The sequence below is a fragment of the Lathyrus oleraceus genome, chromosome 1, assembly GCF_024323335.1.
Source record: "Lathyrus oleraceus cultivar Zhongwan6 chromosome 1, CAAS_Psat_ZW6_1.0, whole genome shotgun sequence".
NCBI lineage: Eukaryota > Viridiplantae > Streptophyta > Magnoliopsida > Fabales > Fabaceae > Lathyrus > Lathyrus oleraceus.
In genome coordinates this window covers 9,202,930-9,216,078 of record NC_066579.1, presented here as the reverse complement: position 1 = coordinate 9,216,078, position 13,149 = coordinate 9,202,930, and the positions used below count along the sequence as shown (strand labels likewise).

The window sequence follows — 13,149 nt, the reverse complement described above, 5'->3', positions numbered from 1 at the left end:
TGTTTTCAAAGTTATTGTTGTCCAACCCCTTAGTTAGAAGATCCGAAACATTTCTTGAGAAGAATCATATGGAGTGCAAATAAGACCATTATCTAACTTTTCTTTGATGAAGTGTCTGTTAATTTCAATGTGTTTGGTTCTATCATGCTCCACTGGATTATGGGTTATGCTAATAGAAGATTCATTATCACAATAAAGTCTCATTAGTTTATCATTCTTTATCTTCAAGTCTTGTAATATCATTTTCAGCAAAAATAGTTCACATATCCCTTGCGTCATTGCTCTAAATTCTGCTTCAGCACTAGATCTAGATACAACACCTTGTGTTTTACTCTTCCAAGTCACAAGATTCCCACCCAAAAAAATACAATATCATATAGTTGATCTTCTATCCACAACTGACCCTGCATAGTCAGCATCACTATATGCTTCAAGACTCACATTTCCATTTCATTCAAACAAAATTCCTCTACCTGGAATTCCTTTTAAATATTGCACAATTCAGAGCGCAACTTGTAAATGAATTTCCTTTAGTTGGTGCATGAATTGGCTAACTAAGCTTACAGCAAAAGTAACATCTGGTCTAGTATGTGATATGTATATAAGTTTTATAACTAATCTTAGATACATTCCCTTGTCAACCAGAATATTTTCTTCTGCGTTCCCCAACTTTACTCTTTGATCAATTTGTGTACTTGCAGGCTTGCATGATGTCTTACTCGTCTCTTGTAGAAGATCAGTAATGTATTTTTGTTGAGATATGAAGATTCCTTTGTTAGAGTGGACAACTTCAGTTCCCAGAAAGTACTTCAATTTTCCCAAGGTCTTAATCTCAAACTCATTGGCTAAGTGTTCACCTAACAATTGTTGCTCCTTCTCATCATCATCTGTTACTATAATGTCATCCACATACACTAATAAAATTGCTACTCCCCCTATCTCAAAATGTTTGATAAATAGAGTATGATCCTTGACTTTGTTTAAAGTCCAAACCTATCATAACTTCGGTGAATCTTCCAAGCCATGCTCGTGGTGATTGCTTTAGTCCATATATAGCTTTTTTAATTTGCACACAATGTTAATGAGTAGTAAGTTCACAATATTCAGGGGGTACATCCATATAGATCTCTTCATCAAATTTTCTATGAAGGAAGGCATTTTTCACAACAAATTGATGTAAATTCCAATTGTAATTAGTTGTTAAAGATGATATCACCCTTATGGTATTCATTTTAGGAACTATAGCAAATGTCTCTGAGTAATCTATTCCATAAGTTTAGGTGAATCCTTTCGCAACCAATCTAACCTTATACCTATCAATAGATCCATCAGCCTTATATTTTACATTATATACCCATATGCACCCTACAGGTATCTTTCCATTTGTGAGATAAACTAATTCCCAAGTATTGTTCTTATTCAGTGCATCCATCTCCAAGTTCATGGCATGTTTCCATTTTTTATCAGAGAATGCCTCAGATAAAGAATTAGGTATTGTTATAGTGTTTAGACTTGTGAGGAATGCTTTATGGGTGGGTGAAAATGTTCGAAACTTAGATAGTTGGATATAGGGTAAAGTGATTTTTTAGTATATTTTCTAGGATCTTTTTTAAGGGCAATTGGAAGATATAAATCCTCGTAGTGTGGAGGTATTGTTGAGTTGGATTATGTTTCTTGTTCATGAGAAAATTCAAAAATTGAATCACTAGTGCTTAAAGGGTCGGAAGAAGTTACCTCATGTAATGTCAGATTGGATTCTTGGATATGAGTAGATTCGGGAATGTTCTTATTTCTTGTATATAGAAAAATCTTTCCAAATCTTACATGAGTTTGAACATTTCCATTTTTTTTCAGAATCAAGCTCAGTCTCAACATTGTCACCACTAGTTTTAGTCTCAACCCCCGATTTGAAAGTAACATTAGGAAGTATAGAAGATTCATCTTCCTTACTTATATTATCCCCCTAAATATGAGTTTGAATGAAGTAACTTTTTTGTTCATAGAAGGTGATATCTCGAGAGACAAGGTATTCATGAGATGGTGGATGATAACATTTGTAATCCTTTATGGTAGAAAAGTATCCTATAAAGGCACATTTTTAACGCTATAGAATCAAGTTTCCCTCTACCATCACTACAATAGAGACAAACGGTGTACACCCAAATATTCCAGGGGTCAGATTACTTGAAGTAGACAATCTCATTTTGTTGAGGGGTTTTAACACAAATGACTCATGAATAATACCTTCTTTTTTACAGAAAGAGTTAAGTCGTGGTTAAAGTGATCTTTGGCATTATCAGACCTAATTCTCTTTATACTCACACCAAACTGATTTTTAACCAGAGAAAAAGTGAAGAAACACATAATAAACTTCAGATTTTTATTTTAATACGTAGACCCAAGTAACCCGAGTGCAATCATCAATAAATGTTACAAACCAACGAGCACCTGATATATTTGGAACATTCGACGGACCCCAAACATCAGTATGAATTAAGTAAACGAAAAAAATACTCATTTTATTACTGACTAGAAAAGAGACACGCATGTGTTTAGCAAGTTGACACACCTCACAACAAAGACTTTCACATCTAAATTTTTAAATAGTTAAGGAAATCATTATTTCATGGCACTAAATGATGGATGACCAAGGCGACAATGGTATAGAAATATCTTCTCTACGTTGATTTTAATTAATTTTGAATAAAATGATTTATTGTTGTTGAATAGATTTGGAGAAATATTTTGGTTATCCAAGCAATAAAGACCATTCCATTCTCTAGAATTTCCAATTATCCTCCCTGAATTCTTGTCCTAGAAAACACAAGCATTGTTATAAAAAAGACACTACATGATAGATTAGTTGTGAGTTTTTATATGGAAATTAGACTAGGGAACAATTTGGGAATATGAAGAACATTTCAAAGGATTATAGATGGGCTTATTTGAATATCTCTTTGCTCAACTACAATTATAAGGGTATCATCTGCAATGGATATTTTTGTATTGCTAGGACATAATGAATAAGTAGAAAAGTGTCTGGGTAAAACGAAAATGTCCCTGAATGTACCAACATAGAAGTAATTGTTGGTTTCTCTAACTTAATAAGGATGGATCTCAACTTCTCTACTTCATCTTTGTTGAGTTGAACCAATTCTCCTTCTCAATATTGATGATGTCATGTGAATGTGTTTGACTCAATAAAATATAAAAAGAACCAACAAACTAATCATAGAGAGGTTTGCAATCTTCAATTGAATTTTTTTAAGTGAACAATGTCGCGGCGCGATGAACGGCATTATGAATGAACAATGTTTATGACGATGGCATTATGAATGAACAATGTTTATGACGATGACCAGTCCTGCAGATGAACAATATTTTCGGTGATGAAGAGTGTCGCAAATAAACATTTATCCTTTTGTGAACATTGTTTCTGAGCCTAAACACGCAAATAAGAAGGCTAGGGTTTTGAAAAAACCCGCAATTAAGGCAAAAGCCAGTGATACCGTGTTTGGAATTGAATAATATAGAATATTAAAATTACAAACACTATTCTCTTTGTATAAAATTATTCTAATCTAATGGGCCTAATTAATAGCATTAATATAAATTATTATTAATAATAATAGTAATAACTTATTTACAACACATAATTTTGTATAAAAAAAATTTAAAAAAAAACTTATCAACACATAATTTAATAATAATAGTAATAACTTATCAACTATGTTTTAATTTTCAATAATAAGATGTCAAAATTAATCTTTCAATTAAAAAAAAAACGTATATAAATTTTGTTATAATATTTTAAGAATTAAACTTATAAAACTCATTTTTGAAAATATAAAAAAAAAAAAACAATCATATGTTAAAGCTAAAACAAACCTGTATTAAACCCTATTTGTTATGAATTACTTCACCACTCAGCTATCATACAATATCAATTTCTACATGTCAATAAGGCTTTTGACCCATTGTTACTTTTATTAAACTAATACATTCCAAACCAAAATCCAAATTTCGAACCAAAAAAATTCAAAAGAGCAACCAAAAAATATTGCAGCAAGAGAAAGCACTTAAAAAAAGAACAAGATTGGACTGACATTCCATTGAAAATATAACCATAATCAGGATGAAGAAATAATACTTCATTCCGGAGAAACAGCTCGATGGAAATTAAACTTGTGACAACTTTCTGAAGGTCTTAGTTTCTCCCTCGGTTTCTTACATAGGAGTTGCGCGCTAACAATTTCTGGTTGGAAGTAAACCAGTCACCCTGCAAGAAACATGTTAAGTAGCAAGAATATTCACATTCAACAGAAATATAATCTAATATGATGCAACATTAAACTGCAAGTCTCATAAACATTGGTTTTCTTTACGATACATCGATAGCCCTTTCTACCAGATGAAGAAAAGAAAATGCAAATTATGTCGTACATAGAAAGGAAAAAACGAATTTCAAGCCAACAAATAAATAATAGTTATATAGACTTGTACTGAAAAGGTGTCACCGCCAGATACATGATATTTTACAGTGAGTTGGTGACATTAGAAAATGCCAATTAACACGATTATGGAGACCTTATGAAGGTCTATTGAGCTTGATGAAATGTGAAGCAGTAAGGTTGAACTGGGATCGCAAGCACGATAGAGAAAACATGGAGCAGTAGATTGTACAGGGATCAGAAGCACGATAGAGAAAGCCTAGAACAGATTATCCACGGCTATCCTTTTCGAGACGAGCTATAGTTCAGGTTTTGCAACCCGGTTTGCTAAAAAACTATGTTCCCCTTCATAGAGACCTCCCTTTTCCAATGGTTACAAATGTCAGGAATGAGATAGTTAGGAGACCTCCCTTCCTAAAAACCTATATCTTTTACATATTCACTAAGGTTTTTTGTTCTCATGCTCATTTTGGTCAGAGTGGTCCACATAAACTTTAGTCTTTCACTAGTTTACAAATTCATTGGAGCCCTTGTAAAATAATCTCTCCGGTCTCATATTTTTTTCTCATATAAGACCGGAGAGAGTATTTCACTTGTTCATATTTTCAAAGTCTTGCACCATTGTTTACACGTTTTTGTTGTTCCTCACATCTTACATTGTTGTATATGATAATTCCTAACTTATAATACACTGACTTGTTACACGTTTTGTTGTTCCTTCTTACATCTGTTGTCAGTGCTAATTCCTTACCTTTAACAGAATAGTCTATATTTTGTAAAACCATTTTTATCACCATTCAAAGAAAAGTGTTTGAAAATGTTAGACCTCTTATTTAAGTGTGTATAAGATGAAGGGACTAAACTGATTATATCAGTTTTAGGAAAGTTACTGCTAGTTATGAGTCAATTACTTTAGGGGATAGTGACTGCATAATGGGGTGTTACTGCTGTGAGCAATAATTAATTATGTAATTATTTATGTCCATTCAGTTTTAGGTGGTGTGTAATTATAAAAGGGAGACACTGAACATAGGGAGTTTTATGGGGGAATTATTAGTGAGTGGTTATTGGGAGAGACCCACATTTGGGAAGGGAGAGATCCAAGACTCTCGAATTTCTTGGAAACTCATTGTAATTACTATTAAATTTATTGTTTGGTATTAGTTTCTATCAGAAAACAAGGAACACTGAGAAATATCAACATGAAAATAAAGTATCAACTTTTATTCAGGGATAGAAAAAGATTGAGAAAACCAGAACGAACCTTGCACATGGATGCGGCCGACTCAGATTCCAGAGTTTGCACTGGAAGATGCCCAAGTGACTGGAAGGAATCTAGGGCTTCCAAAGTCAGCTGCCAGCCACAAAGAGCTGTTGAACCCACATCAGAAGTGGAACAAGGACTATCACAGCCAGCAGCCGCAACATCTCCATTCACCCAAGGACAGTAGTCATTATGTAATTTGATTGGATCAAATTCAACACGTCCACCACTGTTGTCTCTGTAAGGAGTCCCTGAAGATTAGAACCAAACCCAATAGTTAATGTACAGCAAACAGATGTGAGAATAAGGTAGCAGACAATGGTGCGCACATTTTCTTAGACTAAATAAATTAATCAGCATAATTTGAAACATTTATCACGAAAGAAAACTTCTACATAATGGGTACAGAAGACTAAGGTACAATTCGTCAGTAGTACTTGAGTTCAGGATAATATTTGAGATTTTTATGTGACTGACTGTTTGCATAAATATGGTTAATTGTTTAAAATTTAATCCACTTGTCATTGATTACCAATTGACATTACCACCATGAAACTGGTTTAAGTAGTAAAGTTGATAATATTACCAGACATAAGAACATGATCATTATTGGATCGTTGAGCTATGAGTATGCAATATAATAAGCATCTAGAAGTATAATATACTCATTATAAGTTACTTAGACATTGTTGTTTTATGTGTAATAAGATGGGAGTGAGTGTTTGGATGGGAAACGTTGCCCTTATTGTTTTCTTTGCCTTCATATGTTCTACTTTTACTTTCTCTAAACAATTCACCCAAAAACAGAGTATATAAATCAAAAGAGGGGAGGGGGGTGAGAGAGATGCAGATGAATTCTCACTATCCAAAATGGAAGCAAGGACAGGTAGAGGAGAGGGATCAAATTCATAAAATTTAAATATTTCACCACTAACTGCAATTTTGGGGATTTCGATCTTCAACATTGCCCTTATTGTTTTCTTTGCCTTCATATGAGCTACTTTTACTTTTCTAAACAATTCACCCGAGAACAAAGTATGTAAATCAAAACAAAAAATAATAGTAAAATTAATGTTTACAGATCTTTTAAAAAAGTATAACTTTTTTTTTGCAAAACCTAAGAAATGTTTATAAATTTTTTAATCATCTTTAACTTCCTTTCTCCTTCATTTTAAAACTCAAACAAGAGGACTCACATCCCTTTTTTCCATTTCCTGTCCCTGCTCCTAATTTAGTTTAGACAACTGACAATAAAAAAACTCTACATTTGCCAATATCTTCTCTCTTAAATGTTTTTTTTTCACAATTGAATTGTAAGCATTAAATTCGGAAGATATGGAGGGGGGCAGGAAATGGAGAAAAATGATTTAATTCACAAGCAAGGAATGGATGCATGCTTACAAATTGTTCCCTCCACTCTAATAATCGAGCCACTTTTATAAGGCCTTTTTTATATTACTACCCATGCTTGTCATTAGCATTTACATATTTCAATCACCAAATGACTGTCTAATTGAGCACCATATAATCATACTGTTAGAAGAGAGACTGACTGAAATTATTCATAACTCAAAACAGATTATACTAACTAGTCACGTTGAGCATCAGAGTGAATGATAGGATGAGGGGGCAAGACTGGAAGAGCATATATCAAAAGTAAATTGAGAAAGAAAGAACTGTCATGTTTTTTATAAAAAATGATCAGCAGGCGTACCCAAAATATTGGCATCTAAATTGCCTGATTCATGATATTCACTATCAGCAATATAAGATGCCTTCCCAGTCTGAGTAACTTCTTCCTTGGACACTTCATAGGCAGAACATACAACAGCATTGCAAGAAAGGGACGGATGAGCCCCATCATCAATATAAGATGCCTTCCTAGTCTGAGTAACTTCTTCCTTGGACACTTCATAGGCAGAACATACAACAGCATTGCAAGAAAGCGATGGATGAGCACCATTTTCAAGGCCTAGCATCCCCATGCTACAACTGGTTTTTTCACCACTTTCAACAGACTCGACCTTGGTTGAATCTATAGTTTTTGAGCCACTATCAGCCCTTGCAGCAGACTGAGATACCACAGCTTGACTATCCCCTTGAGGATCTTCTCGACTCATTTCTGCAGGCACAAAATCACCAATATGTCCATGATTTGGTGCAAATTCACTAACTTGGCCCTGATTTTCAATGACCTCATCAACTGGCTCAGCATCGCCCAAACTATCACCTCGGTGAACTGAGACATCAGTCCCATGGATTTCAGCCTCGTGACTTGCACCCATGCCAACACTTCCGCCACTAATACCAAAACTAGGACCGTCCCTAGCCTGTGCAGTCAATATCTCTGTGTTCAAAACTTCCCCACAAGCATCTGAACTGCTAACACCTGTTTCTCCTCCTGTTCTTTCTAAAGGTGGTTGGATAATAGCACTCTGTTGCGCTTGATAGCTGCTATTCAACTCTGATGTTTCGTTCAAATCAACAGAAGGGAAATTTACATCATTAACATCTGCAGGAGAATTTTCAACACTTTCCATTGATTCATCATCTGAACTGTGACAAACCATATTCATCGCAATAACAGAAGATGCATGAGTGGAGTCTCTAGTAGATGGCATGTTGATAACATGGTCCTTTTCGGGGTTCAACTGGTTAACTGCATTTTCCTCTGCTTTTGTTTGATCCATTGAATAGCTGGGTACAGCACCGGAAGGATTTCTTAATGAAAACTGAAGTGTTTCCAAATGTTTAGTATCGCGGGCACGCTTTGATGGGCCAGCTGAAAACTGCTGACCCCCCCTGATTTCATTATTATCATGGTTAGCAGCAGTTCTTTCGGCACTATCAACCGGTTGCACTCTTAGATGTGGCCTGCCAGCTCTGGTTTCACAATCATCCAACCTGCGCTTGCGTGCATTGGGACCTTGTGATTCATAAGAAGCGTCCAGATCACCAATATCACTTCTAGAAGGCTGCCTATTCCTTGAACTGCTTCCTTCACCAGCACATTGCACATGATCTATGGTCGAAGTAACATTGATTAGATAACGGCCTGGACCACTAGCCATTTTATGATTTAAATCCAAACCTTTATTGGATACTAATACCCTTTTATCAGATGTTGTTGCCTCATCACGGTCTCCGGTTCTCTCTTTCTCAACACCTCCAGCAGCGGCCCACTCATTGATGCCACTAGCTGCACTTATTCCCCATGTTGATGCTACTTTCTTGCTTGTTTGAGGGGTATCAGTCCCACAAGGAGTCAAATGAACTGGGCGGGAGGCGGCTAAGAAATCCCATATTCTAACTGTAGCTCCACATAAGCTACAATCTAACAAAGGTGACCTAGATTCACAATTAAATTCTGAACCCAGTACATCATTATCCCCAGTATCTTTTCTGGATGAAGTTGAAAACTCCTTCTTGCTTGTAGCAGGATCTGGTACAGAGCCTTTGGTTGGATCAGAATTATAACCATTTTTAGCAGATTCAGCCGACTGTTCTTCACAGTCAAGCACGTTAGGAAGCCACCTTGGCTCCCATCCACATAGACTTATAAGCTTTTGAGCCTATTGAAGTGGTATGTTAATGTAAGGATGGAGATAATAACAACAAAACACAAATTGGAATAAAATACACTGAAATAAATAATTAAGATAAATTATGTAAATGAGAAAACCTTACATATGAGTAAGAACGAGGACCCTGGTCTCCAGTAAAGCTGGTTTCTGCTCTGCACCCCAATTCTCCAGATGTCTGAATTTGCAATATAGCAATAAAATTATCAATTTGAGGGCCATGTGTAATCCGCATCTGCTCAACTGCAGACATAGATACAATGGGAAGAGAGTAGAACTGCAAGAGTCCATCACTCCGGTCCTTAAAACCTCCAATAAGAGCTGAAGGCGAAGTAGGAGGGAACTGCACCAAGCTTTCTGGACAGCTATTACCTCTCCAAGGACAGTTGATTTTGTGTCCTCTATCAAGCTGTTTAGAAAGTTCTTCAATGGAAGCATCAGCTTCTCCAATTATGTGAGAAAAAACAATCAGGGCACAGACAGCAGCAACATATAAGTCAAGATAAAAATTGTGATGCAGAACAAAAACATAAGAAAAGAAATCCTAGGAAAAGAGACAATGATGATAAATATTTTTTAATAAATGCTAACTAAATCAACAGATTTAAATACCCATCTCGGAAAGCATAATGTAGCAACAATCTGTTAAACAAAAACATCTAAATAATTCAATCCAGTTGCCATTCTAATGTCAAACAGACTTCCCAGTACCAGTTGTAGAAAAGAAATGTGATAGAATTAACTAGACTCGCAGAATATGACCAATTCCTACACTATTGAAAAGGTACAAAATAACGGAGCAACGCAAGTCATTAGAGTAATATCCTCACCTTCAACAGAGGAAGCTGATGGCAACGCAAAATCTAACTGAGCACCACATAATTCACACCCAATTTTAGTAACATCAACATTAACCCACCCTCTCTTGGCACAAGCCAAAGGACCAGCAACCTGCAAAACTGACCAAACTTCACAACAATTTCCCCCAATTTCACTACAATTGTCTCAACCTAATTGCCTGGAACACAACATTCACTTCTTAAAACAATAAAAAACTAATCGCTCACTGCATAAACATAACACGAGAAAAACGAGGAACACAGCGAACCTTAGGCAATTTTCCGGCGAGCTTGAAAGTGGAAAGGCGACGAAGCAAATCGCAGCGCTCCCAGGGTCTACAGGAAGGAATTGAAGCACCTTGCAATGCCGAACCGATGAGCATGTACGAATCCGCGCTCGATTTGTAGCGCCGGCTACCCTCTCCGGTGGGGTCGCATGCCGGAGATGACGCTCCGGCAGAACTGAGAATATAAAATTAGGAAAAAATTAACGAGATATAATTGAGAAAATGAAGAGATGGAAATTGAATTGTGAAGAAGGTTAATTGAATGTTAAAAAACTAGAGAGAGAAACCCTAGAGAGAGAAAGGGGAAGAACCTCGCAGCATGAGTTGGAGGATGAGGAGGAGAAGCAGAATGTGGTTTGGGATTCGCAGAGGTTACACCATCTTCCTTCATCTCTTTTTTAGCTTTTAATTTAAGTTCGAAAGCTTTTTTTTTTCTCTTCTCGATTATGCTTCTGCTTCTACTTCTATGCCAGTGTTGGGTTGCGTAAGCGTGATCTACCTATTTTTCTTTATTTTTGTAATAACGCCAGTGTTTTTATAAAAGGAAAACGCCAATAAATTTTCTAACTTATTTTTTGCGTTGGTTTTATTTGTGCCCTTTAAGTCAAAACAAAGATTATACAATATGTGGATTATGTGTGATTTTGTCTAGTGAAGAAGCTAGTAGTTTATGAATTTGCGGCCATTTGTCATATTAATTTTGCAAAATGTCACAATAGCCTGTAAATGTGTTTCAATTCTACCAAATACTAAGCTTTAGATGTTTAAACATGGTGACATGCAAATGCAACTGCTTGACCATTTTTTCTCCACGTCACTTTTATGTATCAACATCATTTAAGGATTTAAGGATAGGTTTGGACGGATGGAGGGTACAATTATTAAAGTATTGATATATAAATGTAAATATTTTTGAAATGTATAATATATATTTTGTATAATTTGACTGGTACACGATTGTAATATTAGTAATGATATTTTTCAATTTTTTTTAAATGGATAGGATGTTTACTCGATTTGTATTTGGGTGAATTTTCTAAAAAATATTATTTTTTGAGGTAGTATCTTGTTAAGGTGGAGCATATTAGAGACTGAGAAACATTTATTCTGATGATTGAGATTTAGAGTTTTTTTAAATTAAAAATCTTTTCTATATGTATACAGAAGGATTATTCAAGTTGGTTTTATCTTTAATCAAGTTGACCTATATCTGAAAGTTGTTTCCGTAGATATTGAATTTAAGAAATTATTCACATATATATCGATGTTAGTGATACTCAACTCGAGTTAACACTTTGTAGTTTAATGTGATGTGTCAGAATCAGAATTAAGTGGTGTGCTTATTGATGACATTTTATTATATCACGATTTTAGCATTAATTTTCTTAATTTTAAGTATTTTTTTATTATTAATTTGCTTTTATTTTTGTACAGATTTTAATACAGATTCTGAAAAAGTATGGAAAAGACAATTCAACCTTTGAAATTATTCTAACCAGACAAATGACAAAGTAGGGAAAGGACGGGTACATGAGAAATGGAAGAAAAAAAGAAAAATTATTGAGAAACGACAAATAGCGATGCTGTCGAAATATCAAGCCTAGCAGCAGTATTTTCACCCTTTGTCAAGCAAACATGGAGCGACAAATAGCGATGCTGTCGAAATATCAAGCCTAGCAGCAGTATTTTCACCCTTTGTCAAGCAAACATGGAGCGACGTGATTCTTGCGATACCAAAATATCAAGTCAATAATTCACTTAATTATGGTGCGTTAAGGTTGATAGTAGAGCGATTTTACGATTTCAAGATTTTTTTTCTATATAACGTTAAGTGTGTTTAGTCGTAAAGGTTCCAAATTTTCAGAAGACAGAAGTATATTATTTAGTTAGGGAGTAGAAAAAATGAGGTTTATCATCAGGGAATCATCCTTATTCGTTGTAGTTTACTTTCTTGCCCCAATAATTTGAATTATGTGGTTCGCTAAGATTTGTCCCCTATAAATGAATTTTTTTTATAATTATTCAATTTTATTTATGCTTAGATTTTTTTTTCTTTCGGCTAAGAAATTGGTAGAAACGGTCTAGGTAGCAATGAAAACTAATTGTGTATTTGCATACCAAAATCAAATAGAATTGTAGAATTGTTTATGATAACTACTTATATGGTATATTTAATTGTCATATAAGATGTTTTATGTGTGATAAACCTTACAGATATGTTATGGTCGTCAGGGTAATGGCAATAATTGGTGTACGATTTATGAGTCTATCGGGGTACTAACTGCAAGCGCACAGTCTAATCGCGTAGTTTTAAAAGATATCGATCCCACAGGGACTTAATGAATCGATCTACCGTTTTTTTAGGGTTACTGCGTAAAGCTAAGGCGGATGATACTTTAATGATTAGGGAAAAAAAATAAAACTAAATTTGGATCTAGATAAAATATCAAATAATATGGATATCAGTATGTAGTTCGTCGTATTTGGGGAATCAAATCTTCGTTGGTTTTTTTCTTAATTTTAAAATAAGTCTTTTCAGTAGACACTATTAATTAAAAGTCTTTTCCTCAAACTCTCGCTCTGTTGAATTAGACTATGACTTTATATTTTAACATACGCTCTCACTATTTCGTTAAATCTAAACTCACTTTTGAAAATAATAGAATCTATAGAAACTCCTTTTGAGAAAATACTAACCGTTTAAACGCCCTCGTCTCAAACTCTCGC

General features: G+C 34.8%; 1 protein-coding gene across 2 annotated transcripts; it reads right to left on the bottom strand.

The window, feature by feature from the left end:
• Window positions 1–3,871: 3,871 nt before the first annotated feature.
• LOC127122308 (uncharacterized) lies at window positions 3,872–11,068 on the bottom strand. Of its 2 annotated transcripts, none has more exons than XM_051052689.1 (7): window positions 10,734–11,068; window positions 10,405–10,597; window positions 10,127–10,247; window positions 9,403–9,740; window positions 7,430–9,287; window positions 5,716–5,966; window positions 3,872–4,279 (listed from the first exon to the last, which is right to left on the bottom strand). In XM_051052689.1, exons 1-7 carry the CDS (start codon window positions 10,811–10,813, stop codon window positions 4,208–4,210), a joined length of 2,913 nt encoding a protein of 970 aa, XP_050908646.1. In that variant the 5' UTR covers window positions 10,814–11,068; the 3' UTR covers window positions 3,872–4,207. The 2 variants fall into 2 exon arrangements, with proteins under 2 accessions (XP_050908646.1, XP_050908695.1); XM_051052738.1 differs by having other exon boundaries at window positions 9,403–9,737; window positions 10,734–11,060.
• Between the last annotated feature and the right edge of the window lie 2,081 nt (window positions 11,069–13,149).

Coding starts and splice junctions, on each gene's coding strand:
- LOC127122308 (XM_051052689.1), bottom strand. CDS start 10,813: ATGAAGGAAGATGGTGTAACCTCTGCGAATCCCAAACCACATTCTGCT. Junction 10,598..10,733: donor CCTCCAACTCATGCTGCGAG/GTTCTTCCCCTT, acceptor TTATATTCTCAG/TTCTGCCGGAGCGTCATCTC. Junction 10,248..10,404: donor TCGCCGGAAAATTGCCTAAG/GTTCGCTGTGTT, acceptor TCAGTTTTGCAG/GTTGCTGGTCCTTTGGCTTG.